The sequence below is a fragment of the Schistocerca gregaria genome, chromosome X, assembly GCF_023897955.1.
Source record: "Schistocerca gregaria isolate iqSchGreg1 chromosome X, iqSchGreg1.2, whole genome shotgun sequence".
NCBI classification, from domain to species: domain Eukaryota; kingdom Metazoa; phylum Arthropoda; class Insecta; order Orthoptera; family Acrididae; genus Schistocerca; species Schistocerca gregaria.
Window position 1 is genome coordinate 641811840 of NC_064931.1, and position 21371 is coordinate 641833210.

Genomic DNA, 21371 nt, shown 5'->3' on the forward strand with positions numbered 1-21371 from the left:
TCAGGGTGAAAGGGTATCAATGATACAATTTGCTCATGACATTGCTATCCTGAGTGAAAGTGTAGAAGAATGACATGATCTGCTGAATGGAATGAACAGTCTAATGAGTACAGAATATGGATTGAGAATAAATTGAAGAAAGATGAAAGTTATGAGAATTAACAGAAATGAGAACAGCATGAAACTTAACATCAGGATTGATGGTCACTAAGTAGATGAAGTTGAGGAATTCTGCTACCTAGGCAGCAAAATAACCCATGATGGACAGAGCAATGAGGACATCAAAAGCAGATTAGCACTGGTGAAAAGGGCATTCCTGGTCAAGAGAAGTCTACTGGTAAGAAACATAGGCCTTAATTTGAGGAAAAACTTCCTGAGAATGTATGTTTGGAGCACAGCATCGTGTGGTAGTGGAACATGGATTGTGCGAAAACCAGAACAGAAGAAAATTTAAGCATTTGAGATGTGGTGCTACAGACAAATGTTGAAAATTAGGTGGACTGATAAGGCAAGGAATGACGAGGTTCTGCTCAGAATCGGAGAGGAAAGGAATATGTGGAAAACACTGACAAGAAGAAGGGCCAGGATTATATGACATCTGTTAAACATCAGGGAATGACTTTCATGGTACTAGAGGTAGTTGTAGAAGGCAAAAACTTGAGAAGAAGACAGAGATTGGAATACATCCCGCAAATAATTGAGGGCATAGGTTGCAAGTGCTACTCTGAGATGAAGTGGTCGGCACAGGAGAGAAATTTGTGTCGGGGCCATATCAAACCAGTCAGAAGACTGATGACTAAAAAAAAAAAGTGCCCTGTTACTATATCCCACTCTTTATTTAGCAGGCACTTGCTCTGGACTAAAATCCCAGGTTCTTGTAATGGTTGTTGCAATTCATTACAGTCCAATGAAAGGGATGTACTTAGTGCACCTAGGCAGAGATAAGCATGGAAGTTATTCTGTGATGTCTTAACAGATCTCTTAGCATCCTGTTTCTTCTTTTTGTCAATGTTTCCAATATATTCCTTTCCTCACTGATTCTATAGAGAACTTCCTCATCCCTTACAAGTACACCTAATTTTCAACATTCTTCTGTAGCACCACATCTCAAATGCGTCAATTCACTTCTTTTCTGGTTTCCCACAATCCATGTTTCACTACCATACAATGTTGTGCTCCAAATGTACAGCCTCAGAAATTTCTTCCTCAAATTAAGGCCTATGTTTGACAGTAGTTAACCTCTCCCGGCCAGGAATGCCCTTTTCGCCAGTGCTAGTCTCCTTTTTATGTCCTACTTGCTCCATCCTTCATAGGTTATTTAAATGTCTAGATAGCAGAATTTCTCAACTTCATCTACCATGTGATAATCGAATCTGATGTTAAGTTTCTTGCTGCTCTCATTTCTATTGCTTATCATTGCTTTCGTCTTTCTTCGATTTACTCTCAACCCATATTCTGTACTCATTAGACTGTTCATTCCATTCGGCATATTCTGTAAATCTTCTTCACTTTCTCTGAAGATAGCAATGTCATCAGTGAATCTTACCATTGATATCCTTTCACCTTGAATTTTTATTCAACACTGGAATCATATTTTATTTCTGCCACTGCTTCTTCGATATATAGACTGAGCAGTACACCACTGTCTTACACCCTTTTTAATTCAAGCACTTCATTCTTGGTCTTCCACTCTTACTGTTCCCTCTTGGCTCTTGTACATATGTTACATTATCCATCCTTCCCTATAACTTATCCTATTTTTCCCAGAATTTCGAACATATTAAACCATTTTACATCAGTGAACGCATTTTTCCAAGTCGACAAATTCTATGAATGTGTGGCTGGATATGAAGTAAATAAATCTATTTCAGTTTTTCACAAGAAAAATGTACTCAGTGCCACCTAATTAGAACTTGCAGACAGCATACGAAGACAATGAACCACTCAGCTGGCGGCTACACGGGTAGCGGAGGCTGTGTGGCGTGGACTGGGCGGTTTTTTAGGTTAGAAGGCCTCGGGAAAGTACGGGGTGGGTTGCAATCTCAAAGGGTGCATGGCACATACAGGATGTGCTTGGATCAAGGAACAGTCGGAATTGTAGTTGTAAATTGTTGTAGCTGTGCTGGGAAAGTCCCTGAGCTTCAAGCGCTAATAGAAAGCACAGAAACTGAAATCGTTATAGGTACAGAAAGCTGGCTAAAGCCTGAAATAAGTTCTGCAGAAATTTTTATGAAGTCTCCGTGCCAATTGGTATGGGTGAAGGTTATACTTAACAGCCGAACTAAGTTAGTAATTGGCTCCTTCTACCGACCCCCAGACTCCGATGATATAGTTGCTGAACAGTTCAGAGAAAATTTGAGTTTCGTAACAAATAAATACCCCACTCATACGGTTAAAGTTGGTGGGGACTTCAACCTTCCCTCGATATGTTGGCAAAAATACTTGTTCAAAACCGGTGGTAGGCAGAAAACATCTTCCGAGATTGTCCTAAATGGTTTCTCCGAAAATTATTTCGAGCAGTTAGTCCACGAAGCCATGCGAATTGTAAATGGTTGCGAAAACACACTTGACCTCTCAGCCAGAAACAATTCAGAGCTGATAGAGAGCATCATGACTGATACAGGGATTAGAGATCACAAAGTCTTTGTAGCTAGGCTCAATACCGTTTCTTCCAAATCCACCAGAAACAAATGCAAAATAATTTTATTTAAAAAAAGCGGATAAAGGGTCACTCGAAGCCTTCCTAAGAGACAATCTCCATTACTTCCGAACTGACTATGCAAATGTAGACGAGATGTGGCTCAAATTCAAAGATATAGTAGCAACAGCAATTGAGAGATTCATACCTCATAAATTGGTAAGGGATGGAACTGATCCCCCGTGGTACACAAAACAGGTCCGAACACTGTTGCAGAGGCAACAGAGAAAGCATGCGAAGTTCAGAAGAATGCGAAATCCTAAAGATTGGCTAAAATTTACAGACGCACGAAATTTGGCACGGACTTCAATGTGAGATAAGTTAATAGGTTCCACAACAAAACATTGTCTCGAAATTTGGTACAAAATCCGAAGAAATTCTGGTCGTATGTGAAGTACACAAGCGGCAAGACGCAGTCAATACCTTCGCTGCACAGTGCTGATGGTACTGTTACCGACGACTGTGCCGCTAAAACGGAGTTATTGAACGCAGTTTTCCGAAATTCCTTCACCAGGGAAAACGAATGGAATATTCCAGAATTTGAAACACGAACAGCTGCTAGCATGAGTTTCTTAGAAGTAGATACCTTAGGGGTTGCGAAGCAACTCAAATCGCTTGATAGGGGCAAGTCTTCAGGTCCAGATTGTATACCGATTAGGTTCCTTTCAGATTACGCTGATCCAATAGCTCCCTACTTAGCAATCATATACAACCACTCGCTCACCGATAGATCTGTACCTACAGATTGGAAAACTGCGCAGGTTGCACCAGTGTTTAAGAAGGGTAGTAGGAGTAATCCATCGAACTACAGACCTATATCATTGATGTCGGTTTGCACTAGGGTTTTGGAGCATATACTGTATTCAAACATTATGAATCACCTCGAAGGGAACGATCTATTGATATGTAATCAGCATGGTTTCAGAAAACATCATTCTTGTGCAACGCAGCTAGCTCTTTATTCGCATGAAATAATGGCCGCTATCACGCAATAGGGGAGAGAGTGTGGCAAATATGATACACAATTTGGGATAGAAGTCATTAAAGTAAAGACGTGGAATGGTAGAGAGATAGTATGATTGTGGTTCGAAGAACCCTCTGCCAAGCGCTTAAATGTGAATTGCAGAGTTGTCAAGTAAATGTAGATGTAGATGTAGAAGTTGAAAGCCATAGGAAAATTATGTATTATCAACAAATATAGTGTCCTGGGACTCTTACCTTTCCTAAAGGGTTAACAGATCTCTATCTCCCACAATTCAGTCTCACGTCAATGAATGAGTCTGTACACACAAGATGTTTGCAGATCAAAAATGAAAGAAAGAAGTCGTCGACCCAAATATTTATTTAAATGCCAATGTGCTTAACAAAATGCTGAGCTATTGGAGACAGAATGCACTTACCTTCCAATAATGTCAGAACCAGCTCAGCTATCAGTTACAATGGAGAGTCATAGTTTAAAGTGTAGTGCCCAAACTATTATGTAACTCTGTATTTTCTCTACCTTCAGTTTCTTAGTCCTCGACGTTTGTCATCCACCAAGCCAGAAAGCTACAGAGAACTAAAGCATAAGCATATACGATGTATTCCGTTGATATTTGATGGTAATGAACTGCTGCTGTTGGCTCTCGGTTTGAATTAAAAATACATTGCTTTGTACCAACAAAAATGCTTGAAAAAAGTGTAGCTCTAGTATTCACACCATCTAGATTCACTGAAAATTTCAGCCTCTGGAAATGAGTTCTTCTATGCCTGCAATACATTTTACTTCTGTTTTCAGCTATATCATGAAGCATATCCAGTTTAAAAATGAGCTACTCATGAAACAAATTCTGTATGGTTGTATATCATGAAGCTCCCATGAATGTTGCCCACTGCCACATAGTAAAATGACTGAGTATGCATTACATGTGCGAGTGGGTGCCAAACTATAAGACGTGAATTGTTAAACCTTACACTGTATGGAAAAATTTGATGATGTCTGTCATGAGAACAGATTAAATACTATGTGTAGAAGCCACCCTTATACTCCCTAATTGTCCTTTACTCATGAGAAATTATCACTTGTTATAATTCTTCTTTTATGATTATCAGACAATGAACTTGCAACTATTAAGTCAAAGCTATTTCTTGTAAGGACATAAAAGTGTGGATTGTTTTATCTAATTTAAGAATTATAAAGAAGACTACTTAGAAAATCAACATACACTGCCTGACAAAAAAAGTGAAGCACCCAGAAGACCTGGTCAGATGTCAACCTAATTTGATACAGGTACAGATCATGGGCGGTATTGTGGGTCTCCATTTGGACAGCTGGTTGAATCAATCAATATATAGATTTGTGGGGCATTCAGAAAGTGACAGTGGCAGGATGATGGACTGCGTGGGAACATAAGGACACACATATTCATTTTTAAGTTTCTAGTTGACCACATCTGATTACCATATGGGAGGGTCACCATGTTGTGCACCAGGAACATCCTAACACCTTCACACCTGCAGCTGCCATTCCAGAACAAGTAATGGGGTCACTGCAGCATTCAGTGTCATCCTGTACCATTGGTTAAAGAGTAGCAGAGTGACCTAGGGAATTACCATAACATTTGTAGGCTGTTGTTAACACCACAATACAAATGGCTGCATTTGAAGTGGTGAGATGACTGGGAAACATGGATTGTAGATGAATAGCACCACATTATATTCTGTGATCAACTGCAGTACCCCAGATGAACATTGTCAGTGAGTATAACAGCAAAGCTGAGAGGAGGTCCCACTCTCCCAATGTTTTGGAAAGTCTCAGCATTGTGGCACAGATTATACGCCAAAAAGACAAATGGGACAAACAATTAAGGCCGGAAAGGAATACAGACAACATTGTGTGTTACTTGTTTTGTGGCCTTCACGTTCACCCTGGTTGCCACGTGCCACACCTCACAATGTCCATGCAGTGCAAAGAGCACCAATTGTTCTCTGCTACAAGCTTCATATTTATTTTCAATGTGGTCTTACAGCACAGTACTGAAAAACAGAAAAGGGCTAGCTAAGGATAGAATTGCCCAGAAGCTGAAGAAAGATGAACTTATATTTTGCAGTTTGAGACCATTTATTGTTTGTGATATGGTAAGTCATATGGAACGTATATATTTTGAAGACAAAGCATAAAATGGCTGCATCCAATGCCAAGGCTAGGACACAATTAGGAATGAGACAATAGAAGAAACATACTTGTATTTTCAATAATAATATAAACAAAGCTGGTATGTAACACAGAGACCAGCAAATGGGCTACTACTGTTTTCAGAGGAAGCAAATAAATCAGTGGAAGAAAGCTTTTTTTCACATTTTCATGATGAAATTTGTAAAATCATATGTTTCATATAAAAATTCAAGGCCTGTTAGCAAGCATTTTGTTGAATTTGATACTGAATTTGCGGCAGCTTTGATGAACAGAGGAGGCCTCTTTGAATCAACTTCCATGCCAAATAGTTCACCTGTAAACAGACTCAGTTGAAGACATTTTCCTAAATTGATTTCAGTGACAGAAGTGTCAAAATGCCCTGGGAAGAAATATAAAATTTGTGTAGAATGAACCAAGGCAAGATATCAGAACATGACAAGAAAATATACCAGGGAGTATTGTGAAGAATATGACGCAGGACTTTGTCTTTCAAAAGGCTTTGAAATTTTTCATACTATGGCAAGTGTAACTAAGTAATTTTCAATAAAAAAATTCAATTTCATACAATTTCATTTTTAGTACCAGCAACTTAGAATTACACCTCCATTCAGGAAACAAAAGACAAAAAATTTTTTGTTGTTTTGTACACAACACATTTTCATTTTGATAAAAAAAAGTCACTGATGCAAGTCTACGGTTCTTTGCAGTATTTCATAAAAGAAAGACTCCACTTCCTAATGCAAAAAACTGACTTAAGGTCCATGGAATGGTAGCTGCTGCACAAAATTCAGAAAAACTATCAAAAACCACAGTATCAGCTAACTGAACTACACCTTAGCTGCCCAATCCACAAAGTATTAACATGTATTGAGAAATAGCTTAAACAGAGGAAGTGGCAAGGGAGAGAAGGGGAGGTTACCGATTTGTCATTTCGAACTACAGCTACACTCCACATCCCTTCTTACAATGTGTGGCAGCGATTACTTGCGTACCACTAAAACTTCCTATTTTCCTGTTCCATTCACACTAAGATGTGTAGGAAGTACTACTATTGTTAGGCCTGTAAAGCACTTCAAATTTCCATGATTTTACCATTTTGGTCTCATCTGTTTCCTACATGGCGAGGGTATCATATTTTGAGCAACACTCAAGAACTCATTGAATAAGTTCTTGGTATGTTAGCTCCTTTGAGGGTGAATTACATTCCCCTATGATTTTTTCAATGAATCTAAGTATGAAAACTACCTTTACAACTTTTTTGTGGTTGTTCTGCTTTATATCGCTCAGGATGCACACTCCAAGATATTTACCAGTTGTGACTATAGGGTGTATACACGAACAAGGGAAAAAAACGATTTCTTCGCTGCTAAAAATACACATTACCCCACAGGAAAGTACATTTTCTCCATGTTAAGTGTCAATATACTTTCTCTCAGAAGCTGTAAAACTTTTCAGTTCTTAGAATGGTAAATGTTTCAAAGGTTTTATAGGCCGGCATAGAGCTTCATAGCACTTTAGAAAACGAAACACAGAAAAGAAAAAGAAAATAAAAACATGTTTTGAGAAGCTCTTTGATGCGTCGCAACATGGGTACTGCATATGTTCATATTATGAAGGTATAAATACGAGTTCCACCAAATATAGCATGGTAGCTTCCGAAGAACTGAAACTGAGATTGCAATGTGCTTTTGTCAGCCAATCATAGCTCACGTCACATGATCTCACCAGCCAGTGACAGCAGGTATTCAGAGCAGAGGAAACATGATGTAGTCAGTCAATAGCAAACACACAATTAAGAAAAGTTAAGGGTTATAATTAAGATATGTAACAGTGCTGCCACAAGAAAAGCTACGCTTTCACATACAATATTGGCCATCGAAAACCTTTTGCTATTTTTTTTCTAAGGGTGTGGTTAGGCAGGATCCTAAGAGAACAGCTTAAATTGCAGCAGCTGAACATTTCTGACAAGCAAGATTATAAATTTCAGTGCTGTTCTCCGAACATTTTGTGGGTCACCTGGTCGAATACATGTTCCATCGAGCACTTCGACTTTTTCATAAAAAAGCCAATTATGTGTGAAAGCACTCGAGAACCCACCTTGCAATAATTTGAACTACACCCTATGAAAGAACTAAAATAAATGTAAAAACCTAATCTTAAAGCTTGGTCTTTTTTAAGATGTATTACCCTTTAAGATATTTTAAACACAAATGTGATAGTAAAATTTGAAATCATGCCTTAAATGGTTGGTCTTCTGGGCCTGAAGTTTTTCTAAGCAGATAGTACTCAAAGTGTTAAGTTTTGAATGAGAGTCAAATGCTCCACAATTAAAGAAATTCATCACACATTCCCACACATAATATTATTCATCTTGCATAAAAGGGAATTAACTTTGAAAGTAACACTTCCCAAACCACTATTCGCAATATTTTCCCACGACCTATAAGAAACATAAACAGCTATGATATCATGCTCATCAAAAGCTGTTTGCTGTTACCACATATTGCACATTCTTCGTCCTAAAGCCTTTTGACACAGTCTGCTGTCAGCAGACATTTGTGTGTGCACTGTATTTTGCAGTTGTAAATGGTGCATTTTCTTTGCTATTAAATTTTTATTTTGGTGTTATTCCCTCATTTATGTTTTATTGGGATAAAAAAATTCCTGGAACTGTAAAAAATTCCCATGTTTTTCTCATATTTTTCCTAGATTTCCAAGTCCCGGGGCATAAACACTCTGGACTATTGTGAGTGATTGATTGTCAAGAATGTAATAATACAATAATGGATTTTTCTTCCTATTTGCGAATAACACTTTACCCTTGTTTACACTGAGGGGCTACTGCACAACCCCAGCACCAAGCAGTGACCCATCTCGGGTTTTCCTGTGTTTTGCAAAAATTTTCTGACATTTCGACTTCCCTACATACAGTAGCTTCATCTACAAAGAGTCTCATGATGCTCTAATGGATCCCATATACCTGGTGTTTAGCAGTAGAGTTTTTTGAGACTGCTCACATATAAAAGGTATGTCTAAAGGTAATATCACATCTGATGACGCCTGCCCATAAAAAACAATATGCTGTCTTCTAACAGAAATCCTCAACCTAATTGCATGGTTTTTACAACATTCAATAAGCTGATATTCTGTTCAGCTGGGTGACAATGTGGAACTGTACTGAATGTTTTCAAGAAGTCAAGGAATGTGGCATAAAAAAAGCCTTCTGAATCTCATGAACAAACAGAGTGAAGGGAGTTTCATATAATTCCTGTTTGCAGAGTCCACACTGATTCCAGCAGAGGAGATTTTTAATTTCCAGGAATGTCATCACACACTAGCATAGAACATACCTGCAATATAAACCAGTAATTACAACCAATTGCTTTTCAGCAATTCTGAGACAATTAAAAGACCAAACTATAATGCCATTTTCCTCAGCTAAATAAATTTCAGAAGACAGAATTCAGTACTTCAGCATTTTATGTGACATCCATTGTTTCAGTTGCAGTATGATTACTGAATGATTATATAAATGACTTTAGTATGTTTACTGCCTTCAGGTAATCTTGTCACAGCGTTCTCCCTATGCTCATTGTACTATACAATAAACAGCCAGAAAAGGCAATGGTCTCACTGAAAAGCTGACATTTTTCTTGAATTCCTGCATCAGCAATACAAAGCTGGAGAACAGTACTGAAGTTGTATTAAGGAAAGACCAACTGCTGACAACATAAACAATAAGAAAATTGTGTGTGAAGTTTCTGCAAATGGAATAATAGTAGTATAGGAAGTGAATTATACAGAGCTACAGGTATCCACTTACAGCACCGAAACAGATAAGGGTTCCAGTGGACTGAAAAGATGAAGACACAACAAAATTATTGCTAAACAAAATATTAGCCTCCCATCAATTTATCAGAATTTTCATTGCAGTATTAGCGTCCCAAAAAAGCGCAACAGAGTAGAATATATTGCACTACTTGATGCCACACTCACATATTCCCCTTGTAATAGAAACTAAAGTGCATAATAACTGGTAAGCATCTACATTTGGAAACAGATCTCTCATACACTACCTTTTCCTTTCTTCTCCTTTTTTTGCCTTTAACAATAGATAGGCAATGAAAATTGCAACAAAAGCAGCCTAAAGAATAACGTCTTTTGTTTCAGAATCATAAATGAGATTGTTCTGATAAATGCTTGAATAATCTGCTCAAAATTTTTTCAACAGGTACACGTAATTAAAAATGAAACTCAATTCATAATGGAACAGTATTCTGGAGCATCTAATACACAAAATTACATACAACTGTACTTCATTAAACTTCTCTAGTGCAAACTATGAAAAACCACTTACCTAAATGCTAATAAAGTAGCTGGGCAATCTGGTGTAATAAATATGAACACATATATTATTCTGTTATCTTTGTTTTTCAGTCAACATTTTACAAATACAGCTGTAATCATTCCAAAACTAGCAAAATAATTCATTTAACACTTTAATAAAATTTCATTCAAATACTATAAGTTTGTCTGCTGGTATGAAAAATACATTAATGCTATGAGAAGTTAATCAATGCTGATCAAGTCAACGTTAATAAATATCAAAACAGAAAGATATTGTACAGCAGCTTTAATTTTCACCTTTAAAAATATAGTTATGAAATTAATTTTTTGTCTGCGGGTACATCTCTGCAATCCTGGTACACATTAAAATCCAAGCACCACAGTATTCTAGCACACAACTAGAAGATTTAAAACAATGGGGAGCAGCCCCCAAGTACAGTTAGCAGTAATTTGTTTTCTGCATGCCAAGGGAACATCACAGTAATAAATATTCCATGCTGAGTAGGCAGAAGAATACAGCAACAGTGCACTATCATATAACACAGTGATTAGGTGGCATAGATGTTTCCAGTGTGGTCCAGCAAGGTCAAATAATGAAATTATTATGCAAAGAACTAAGAATTGGAAGAGGGGCAGAGGCCTTGGTGCATCTAACAATTGAAGTGATAGTGGGAAAAGTGAATATCAGCCGTGGATCAATTTTCAGGATCTTAATACACCATTTTGAACATGACTGGACAGGAAGCACCGGAAATGTTGCATGCAGCTGTGTCAATCTAGATGACTTCTTTAGCTATCTAATCACAATAGACAAGTGCTGTGTCTATCACCATGATATCAAAACAAAGGAACAAAGTAAGCAGTGCAAACACACAAATCCACTACCACCAGAAAAGGAAGCAATGCAACCATATCATCGGGCATGGTGATACTGGGCTCTTTTTTGGGACTATCATGATGTGGTGTTAACAGACTATGCTCAAGAGGGGAGAAAACATCACAGGAGCATGCTACTGAACGTTACAGAAGGCTGTTAAGATTGAGTTTCTCAGGAAGCTGTCCATGAGGGCATTCTGCACAGGACAGTCACACATGCTACTTCTTTGGGATATCTAAATTTGACACACCTCTCACATTCTGCTGAAACGACACTCAGTTACTTTTTAGATAAAGAAACTGTTGCAGAGTAGGCATTTCCAGAATTATGATGACATGATTTTCAAGGTGGAACATTTCCCGAACAACCAAAATGCAGCATTCTACAATCAAGTTCTCCACAAAATCACTCATTCAGAAAACATGTCGCATTGAAGGAGGAGTATGTAGAGTAGGTCTGGCACCATCAACAAGTTTCATGGTCGCACCTCGATTTTTTTGAGCTGATAATTAAAACGTTACAACCACGCCAATACATAATTTATTCCAAAAAATACAGTTCAGTTTACCAAATATACTAATTTCATTTACAAACTTAATTTGATAAAAAAATTATCTAGTAACCATAAAAAGTGATAACACTTCAGTAGTTTGGATTCTCGAGCATACATTATATCCGTTTGATTTGAAATTAAATTTGTTGTAATCTAGCTGCAACAGCAGTAACATCTTCTAGTCTTGACGGGGAAGCAATATGCTCATCTTTTCTTCAATACTCACACAGTCTTACTTTCAAATTAATACACATAGTTAATAATGCTTTGCTAGTACAGCTTTTCATTGTTTAATAAAATTATCTACAAGGACAAATTGTGACAAGGTCACTGATCTACATTAACTAGTTTATTTCAACTTCTGGAAATTCTTCCACAATATTTTCTTAGCAAAATCACCAACATACTGTATCATTTCAATACCCACTTGGCTTATATCCCAAATGACCATCAATGCAACTAAGTCTTAATACTTCCAAAACATTACAACATTGAAACTCATTCAAACTAATATTCAGCAGATCGCTTATATTTCTGTTAGTGATGCATCTGCAGTTCAACAATGTATAATTATCTAAAATGGCAGGACTTCTGTTGTAATAAAAAGATACCGTAAACTGGGGCGACTTTGGGACGGATTTTAGAATTTTCCTGGATTTCTGAAGAGCTTTATCATATTAAATGACTAAATGAAAGTTAGTTTTATATATTTAACCTTCCTCTATTTGAATATGAAATGCATTTTGCTTTGTAACCATTCCTTGCCAAGTGAGACCCCTTAGATTTTGTCCCAATTTTACCCCATGGGTTGGGGTAACATAGGGACAAGTCATTTTTCAGGCTAAAGCCAATAAAGAAAAAAAACTGTGCAAATGTTAGATTATCAGCTCTTTATTTGGACAATACTGGCTCTACCACAATGACTTAAAAGTAATAGTAACATATAAATTCTGAAAAAAAATTAATAATTACACACATTAAAGAATTTGAGAAATTAATGGGTAACTGTGACCAGGTAATAAACCATGAAAAAATGCACATCACCAAAAAATAAAAAAAAAGACATCTCGTAAAATTCAGTCCAGCACGTACAGTTCCAACTCCTTAACATAAAAAAATACCTTGATGACCAATTTTCTCCAACGGGCTGATGATTTGGAAATGCCTTCTGCAACATATTCTAGAAGATCCTATTTCTTGGGCCACTTCCACTTGTTTCCACATTTTTCCATAGTGCAGACCACATAACCCTCTGTTGTTCTTTCTGTGACTTGTCCTGGATACAGTTTACCATCATATGGACTAAGTACGTACATCTCACAGCACACATTCTCTGTTTGGTTCCCATGGGACACAACCAAGTAGGTTGGTACAGACTAATCAGTGTCTTTAGACCCATCTTCTTCATCCTCAACATCCATGGTTTACACTGTCATCCAATTCTATAAGGAACAGAAGACGATCTCTCGTCAGTACCATTGTCCGTGTCCTCTTTGTTTACCATTCATTGTCTTTGCCAGATGAGGAGCTCTCTGTGCATTTTTAGTTGCTTTTACTGAAGTGGATGGCTCGTTCATCTTGCCAGCAAGAACATCAGCTCCATAAATGCTCTTCCCTGCAGGAACATTTACCCTTTTCATCTCACAGTCTGACACTTCTGAATTGCTTTATTTTGCTTCTGCACGAGTTGATAACTGAAGATGTCGCCGATGACTGCAGTGAGGTTTGTTTACTGAGCCATTATGAATGACGGAATCCTTTCCAGCATAATTTGGCAATTCAAGGGGTATTTGCCAGTTTTCTGGACAAGTTATCTCCTCTTGAGGTCATGAATTTCCATAGCTTCTTGAGCAAGGTGGGGAATTTGTCCTTGGGCCCAGGGCTACACCTGCTGCCCACTGCTGTCTGTTTCCAGTCCCCAAGGATCTTCTGCCACTGTACCTTCAAAGGTTGAAAGTATGCAACATCAATCAGTTGCAAACAGTGGGTTGCATTCAGTGGCAGTGCAATGAATTTTATGTTATATTCTTCACACAGCCAGAGCACTTCAAGATTAATAGGCAAGCTCAGGTTGTTACCTATAATAAGCTTAACACCATTTTGTTTTAAGATAGGCAGGAGTAAATGGATAGCCAATCCTATAGGCACTTACTGTAACACCACCCACTCTTGGTTCCGTTATACCTAGCTTCTGGTGGCCCATTTTCCATCCATGTGTCCCACAACTTTTCAGCTTTGTAATTTAAGATAAGGAAGGCAAGTGTTCCCACTGCATTACCACACACTATTAAGGAGTCGCATGTTTTTGACAAGTTCTGTATTTGTTCAGGATACTTTGTTCCCCTTTTAGTAATTATTTTTGAACCCCGTGGTTCATCAACTAAATTGATTTCATCATAATTCCACAAATTCACAGATGGAACATCTTCCAACCCTATCTCCAGATTGTCAAAGAATGCATTCATGATTTCTTTGTCATTTTCTGCTCTTGCATACATGATGTTTTTTGTCAGCCTGTGTATCAAAACAGCATTGTGCCCTTGCATAAATTGTCTAGCCCAGTCTATTCCAGGGAAGTTGTTTTTAAATCTGGCTTCCTTCCTGCCACATCTGTCAAGGCACGCCTTTACCATACATCAGAGGCCAAATGTCCGCATGGGAAATCCAGAACTTGATAAAGCTATTGCACAGGAAACAAACCGTTCCTCTAGACACACAATGCCTGCCAACTGTCCCCCATGCCTTTATTTAACTTTTAGTAGAGGTGTGTTCTTTGGGATTCCGTACTTTTGAGAAGCCTTCCCAACAGTTCCTAAAACAAAACAGATAATCAAAGTTAGTTACAACATATCTGTGGGGTAACTTCGAGACAGTCCCAAAGCTGCCCCACGAAAAATCTCATTATCGACAAAAGCAGCCAAACCAGTTACTAATTATAGGATGTTTTATTATATATTCACAGAACTGTTAGCTAAAGCATTTACAATGTGTTATATTTACCTGTCTTTTATGGTCCAAATGTAGTTCCACTTTTGTATGTGAAAGTTTGCAGCATGCTTATCACTTGTCACCACTGGCACGAATACGAAAATGGCTGCTGCCTAGCACAGGTGGTATGTGGAAATTTTGGAGATGGCCAATAGATGGCAGCAAAGATCAAAGCTAGTAGAGACCTCGAAAGCAACATGGTATCTCACAAGTTGCGGCCTGCATTGAAGGATCGCTGACCTAATATTACCCTACCAGTCCCAAAGTAGTCCCAGTTTATGGTGGTTCCTTTTGACATATCAGGGTTCAAAGTAAACACCTTAGTTCACACACAATGGCAACAGATACATAAAACAACCAGTGACAAAACATTCACAAAGTTTTACATTTGATTGACACATGAAAAGCAACACTGTATTGCAGTCTGTAAACAAGATGTTCATTTTTCAACAGAGCAGAAGGCTGAAAGAAACAGTTCAAGCAGGATAAACCACATATAACCCCAGGAGGACACACAGATAGCCGGCAGGAAACTGGGAATACTACAGCTTAGTCGCTTATTTATAGCAAAATCATTGGAGGTGGATAACTGCCTCAGTTACAGAAACATAGTAGAAAGAAAAGGTCATGGCTTTGTCAATGGAATCATTAGTTTGAAGGAGTTTTTGGAAACTAAAAATCCTTCTGTCAGTATGACCAGATTGACATTTGCATCCTTAACTTTCCAAGAGATTCGAACCTCGCATTTGTCAAATGGCAGTCTTGTTCCTTAACCACAGTGTAACATCTTTCCTTCAAACTGCATTATAAAAATTGGGAATTACTCTACCCATAAGGCACAACTGATTAGACTGAAACTACAAAAACTGATCATGGACAAAAATAGGCTGATATGAGCAAAAAACAGGCTGCAGAAATGATGAAGTGGATAAAAAATGGCTCATGGAAATGCTGGTCAAAAGATTAACATACTACTAAGGAACACACAAAAAATAAAATAGGCATAATTAACAGAAATGAAAAAGCTAAAAACAGATGACTGAGAACATGAAAACTGTAAAAAAGAAGAGAAAGGAATAATAAGGGTACAGATAACAAGTGGGATGGGGAAAAAGTGTACTTTGTGCTTAATCTAGTGTCAAGAGCCAGTACTGTTACTATCAGAAACACACACATTCATGGCCTAACACTGCTGAAAATCTGTTCCTCATTAACCATAACATATCATGCCCAAAACCTCATTCATCTCCATCTTAATCTATTTCACTCTGGAATGGTAACTTACAATCAGACAAATCAGGATTACAATCACTGGAATGTGGATCACTCCTCTCAACAGTATTTCTGGTTCCAGTCATTTCTCCTTCTCCTGTAAGGGTTCAATACAAATTTGACAGTTATTTCATTTGAGAAACAGCACAATTTTTCAAATCTCTTGCTGGAAAATGGAATCACTATGGCTTTGCAAAAGTAATAATTATACAAGTGTTAATAAAAAAAGGCTCTGACCCCCTCCCCCACCCACTTTTGCACTAGACCTAGACATTCATTATTCTCTTTTGGTGTTAACATTACCTCCTATTTATATACATATTTTGAAGCATGTCTTCCCAGCCTACAGCACATGACATAAGTGGGCCATTACTTTTCAGATCATGTAGAATAATCTTAAATTTCTTTAAATATTTCATGACTTCATTTTTAATGTGAGGTTGAGCACAGTCAGGAACAATGTTATGAGTATGAACATGAAGTACACTCCTGTAAAAAGTACGGAAAATGACTGCATGCAGTAAGTCATCTCCTTACAGTTAGAAAATGTAACCATCACCACTAAACCTGCAAATGAAACAACTTTTGATTATTTCTGGTGTTGAAAACCTGGTAATTTCTACAATTGGCCACCACATTTTCCTCGTAATTTTTATGAATCCCTGTCTCGCTACTGTTGGAAATTTATTAAAAAAAAAAAAAAAAAAAAAAAAGGAAGAAAGAAAGCAACCACTCGCCTACTGTTTCTATTCAGCCTATTTCATGGCAAGCAAATTGGATATAGGATGCACAAAAAGCAGAGGGATGGAGAATTATTGCCAAATGAACAGTATAATAACATTAGCACCTTTGTCTGCATCACATAAAACACTGCTCTTCTCAAACATGCAAGGTACAACATTTAACTATTAAGGAAGCTGTAGCAAAATGTGATTCTCAGACATTCTTGATCGTTTCTTGTAGAATTCATACAAAAAGGAGTTTCATGGCTTTTATCTTCTGGCCTCATTTGGGTTAAATGTGAGTATGTGTGTGTACTTGCATTGTGTAAAAACTATGTTATCTTGACCTCTTCCATCAAATGCACTTTTGTAACTAACCTGTAATGACAACTGAAAATCTGTACCAAACTAGGATTCAAACCTATATTTCCTGCATATTGCAAGTGAATGCCTTACTTCCTATGCTATCTGAGCATACCTCCAGGCCTGAATTTAACTACAGTTTTGTGATTTCTCATAGTTGGCTTCACTTAGGAAATTCTGCCCTGTATTAAAGCCAACCGATTGATAGTTGAGTTCCTCTCATGTCAAATTTTCTCTCCTCTATAGCCTAAGTGTCGAGGGAGCACCCATACTGCCAACTGCACTATATTGTAAGATAAAAAATACAATTTGACAAAACTCAAAGACAAAACCATCAACCTGTCTGCGTCTTGAAGCATGTACCTTTCAGGAGGTGGACAAAATAACATGAAAACAACCACAAGACAGGGCATGAACCCAGCAAGATCTAAACAACCTGAACACTACTGAGTTTTGAAGAATATAAATTCTGTATTCTTGTCAATGGAACTTCATGCCATTCCTCGCAGAGGAAAATTCTGGAGAGATTCTAGCAAAGAGCCATCGGCCCCAAAATCTTTTCCAAACAATATCACAATAACTGAATAATGTTCAGATAAAGTGACTGTGGAGGTCCTGAAAGCAAACTGTTTTATTCTCACAATCAACAAATCAATCTTGAACATATGGAACTGTAGGAATGGTGCATAATCACTCAGGGACATATAAGCTCACCAGACAAAATATTTGTTACCCACTTAGAAAAGCTTACTGGTCATCTGGAATTCTGAAGACAGTGTAGGATTAGTACCAGGCAGTTGTGACCCTCCACTGCTGACATAAGACATGGCACTGAAATACCATGTTGTGCCAGCAAGTTGTATTGTATCAACACAGTAACATGGGTCGACAGGGAAACAAAACAGAATGGCAGAAAGGAGCTATCAGGCTCGGAAGTGTTCTTGACCACACAGGGAATGAAATTATCCAACTTGTTTACATAAATGCATAATCAGACCAATGCATCTGCAAGGAATGCTGTACCACTCACAGTCACATAATACGGTGTATGAGCAGTGGTCAAAAACGATCCTAATTGGCAGGGTCCGGATATGATTACCACACCTGTTTCAATGATAAGTGGTTTCAAATGTAATTGGAGTTACTGCTGTCTGTGAATGCAGGTCCATCTCACATAGTTTCCAATCAAACATTGTGAAGTGAGTGGTATACAATTGCCATTTGGAGACAGCGACTTTGCAAAATGCCAGTGCTCTCTGCGGCATTTAAAGTTGCAAGATTTCGATGGACAAAATAAAACAGAAACTGGCAGTAGCTGACTGTAGACATGTAGTGTGATTCGACAAATTGCAGTTTTGACTCCTTTCAAATGTTGCATGACATTGAGTGCACTGACGCCAAATGAGATGTTTAACACACAAGGTGTGGTGTGTGTAGTTGATGCCAAAGGTGGTTCTATTATATTATTGTGAAGCCTCTTATTGAGCTGAGGCCTCATCAAGGGTAGAGGGGGTGTTTCATGGTATTACCATGATGTCTCCAGGGAGGTGACTAATATTCCATCTGGTGTATGTAAGTGATTGCTGGAAACAAGGTATGCAACAATGAATCAATATGATATGAAAAAAATCATACAGCTTAACAATTACCTTTTCTTTCAGTGCAACTAAAACCATTACAATACAGGGTGAGTCAGCATTACCTGACATTTCTGGCTAGAGAAGCAGTAGGTGAGTCGTCACAGTGGAGAGGCATGCTTGGGCTCATTGTTTTCCCCTCCCCTACAACAGCGCCTTAGTTATAATGGAGAGGTGGACTGTGCAACACTGTGCGTTCATCAAAGCAACATTCTTTAAAAATACAAGAATTCAGAATCTGTGACCACCACTCAGTGAACATCCATCCCCAATTCAACATTTCACATAATGGTGCAATACCGTTCTGTTATGCTTTGAGAACTTTTATGAGACAGTGAAAAAAAAAAAAAAACTGGAAGGCAGTGCAATGGTGACCATATCACCTGAAAATGTTGATGTTGTGCACCATGCAATTTAACAGGGCCCCAATCGACTTGCAATATGACATGCACAGTCTCTTGGGTTATCGAAGTCATCCGTTTGATGCATTTTACACTATCTAAATTTTCATCCCTACAAAACTGTGATTATTCAGGAGTTGCAGCCTCAAGATTTTGTGAGAAGGAGATGTTTTGCTTAAGTAACGGAAGATAGGTTGGTGGAAGAACCTGGGATTGTGATTGTAATGTCATATGAGGTTCATTTTTACCTAAAAGGCATTGCTAATAAGCAAAATTGTCATTATTGGTCTCTAAACAACCCTCAGCAACTCCAACAGCACCCACAGCATAGTAAAACAGTTGCAGTGTTTGCTAGATTAGGGACATTTGGTGTCATGGGAAATTATTTCTTTGAAGAAAAGGGAAAGCCATCACCATGAAATCAGAGTGTTATTTGACCATCTTTTGTGAATTTCTCGTCAAGAAACTTCATTGCCATGGCATGAATTGTCGAATTGTTTGGTTGCAGAAAAACTGTATGACAGCTTGCACTTCCAATGTGTGTATGTCTGAAGTCAGAAAGTTGTTTCTGCAGAAAGTGATATCCAATAGAGGAGGTGTTGACTAGTCACCCTGTTCTACAGACCTTACTTCACGTGACTTTTTCCAGGGGATCTTCTTCAGTAACAAAGCGTACATTAGGAAGCCATGTACCGTGCTTCAATTAAAGAATACCACTGAGAAAATGATTCATGCTATACCTCGTAACATATTGGAGAGAGTGATGACAAACTTAGTGCAGGCAGTTGACAAGTATGTCAGAAAAAAAGAGCCAGTACTTGAAAGACATTATCTTCCACAAGTAATTAATTTCTGTCAAAATTAACACATAATATGTAAACTGTTATTCACTGTGTACCTTTTGAAATAAAATAACTTGCTATGGGTTAAAATTTCATTCTGTACTATAAATTCAAAAACCATCAAACAGTACTGACTCACCCTGTATTATGCAAACCATTCACTCACTCACTCACTCACTCACTCACTCACACACACACACACACACACACACACACACACACACACACACACACACACACATATTCTATGTGTATAGAAAGTTGGGACCAATATATTTCCCTTGTTGTAAGTCTGTAAAGTCCAGCATGACAGAAGATCAACACAACACCACAATGATCATAAAAATCCAGGCGGTAGAACATTCTCGGCAAAACACAAGGACACTTCACAACAAATGTTTCATCCTGCAATGGGGTGTATACTGTTGTAGACTGTGACAAATTAAAATTCTTCAGAACTGGGACTCAAGCCAGGACTGTTTCTTTTATAGACAACATTTTTCCTGACTAACTTATGCAACAATGACTCCTTACCTGACTTTATAAGTTCAGTTCTTCCAGAACAACTATTGTGAAGTGTACGAAAGTAGGGAGAAATATTGGGATAACTGAATCACTGAAGGTAAGTTATCACTGGATATCTCTGTTTACGACAGGATATCTCTGTCAGAAAAAGAACTGCCTGCAAAAGATTAGTTTCACACAGTTCCAATATTCCAGGATGTTTTACAAGAGACATCGCCAGTGTATCATAGAGGAGCCAGTGCATCATACAGGAGCCAGGTAAAAAGCTAAGTATATAATGTCTTCATGTTATTTTGTCCACCCCCACCCCCCTCCCAATTGTGTTCTGGAATACTACACAACCTTCACTGAGACAGAAAATTGGAAAAATATATTTTCATGAATCAGCTACTACTTAAAAATTGAAGAATGTTTTGCAGCAGTCAGGCGGTGGTGGTGGTTAATGTTTAACGTCCCGTCGACAACGAGGTCATTAGAGACGGAGCACAAGCTCGGTTTAGGGAAGGATTGGGAAGGAAATCGGCTGTGCCGTTTTAAAGGAACCATCCCGGCATTTGCCTGAAACGATTTAGGGAAATCACGGAAAACCTAAATCAGGATGGCCGGGGACAGGATTGAACCGTCGTCCTCCCGAATTCGAGTCCAGTGTGCTAACCACTGCGCCACCTCGCTCGGTAGCAGTCAGGCAATTTCATTTTATCTTTTCTAGTGGTGGTGGTGGTGGTGGTTAGTGTTTAACGTCCCGTCGACAACGAGGTCATTAGAGATGGAGCGCAAGCTCGGGTGAGGGAAGGATGGGGAAGGAAATCGACCGTGCCCTTTCAAAGGAACCATCCCGGCATTTGCCTGAAACGATTTAGGGAAATCACGGAAAACCTAAATCAGGATGGCTGGAGACGGGATTGAACCGTCGTCCTCCCGAATGCGATATCTTTTCTAGTATTCACTGTAACAGGAACTCAATAAAGTAT

The 21371-nt window shown here is 38.2% G+C and overlaps 1 protein-coding gene across 3 annotated transcripts in view; it reads right to left on the minus strand.

The window, feature by feature from the left end:
- The window catches only part of LOC126297602 (C2 domain-containing protein 5), a 217252-nt gene that overhangs the window by 164359 nt on the left and 31522 nt on the right, over positions 1 to 21371 (minus strand). For 2 of the 3 annotated variants that reach the window (XM_049988584.1, XM_049988585.1), the window contains exon 2: positions 15924 to 16007. The exons of the other annotated variant lie outside the window; for it this stretch is intronic. In XM_049988584.1, the coding sequence (XP_049844541.1) occupies positions 15924 to 15996 (73 nt within the window). In that variant the 5' untranslated portion in view covers positions 15997 to 16007. The remainder of the gene's footprint in view (positions 1 to 15923; positions 16008 to 21371) is intronic. 3 annotated transcript variants of the gene reach the window in all.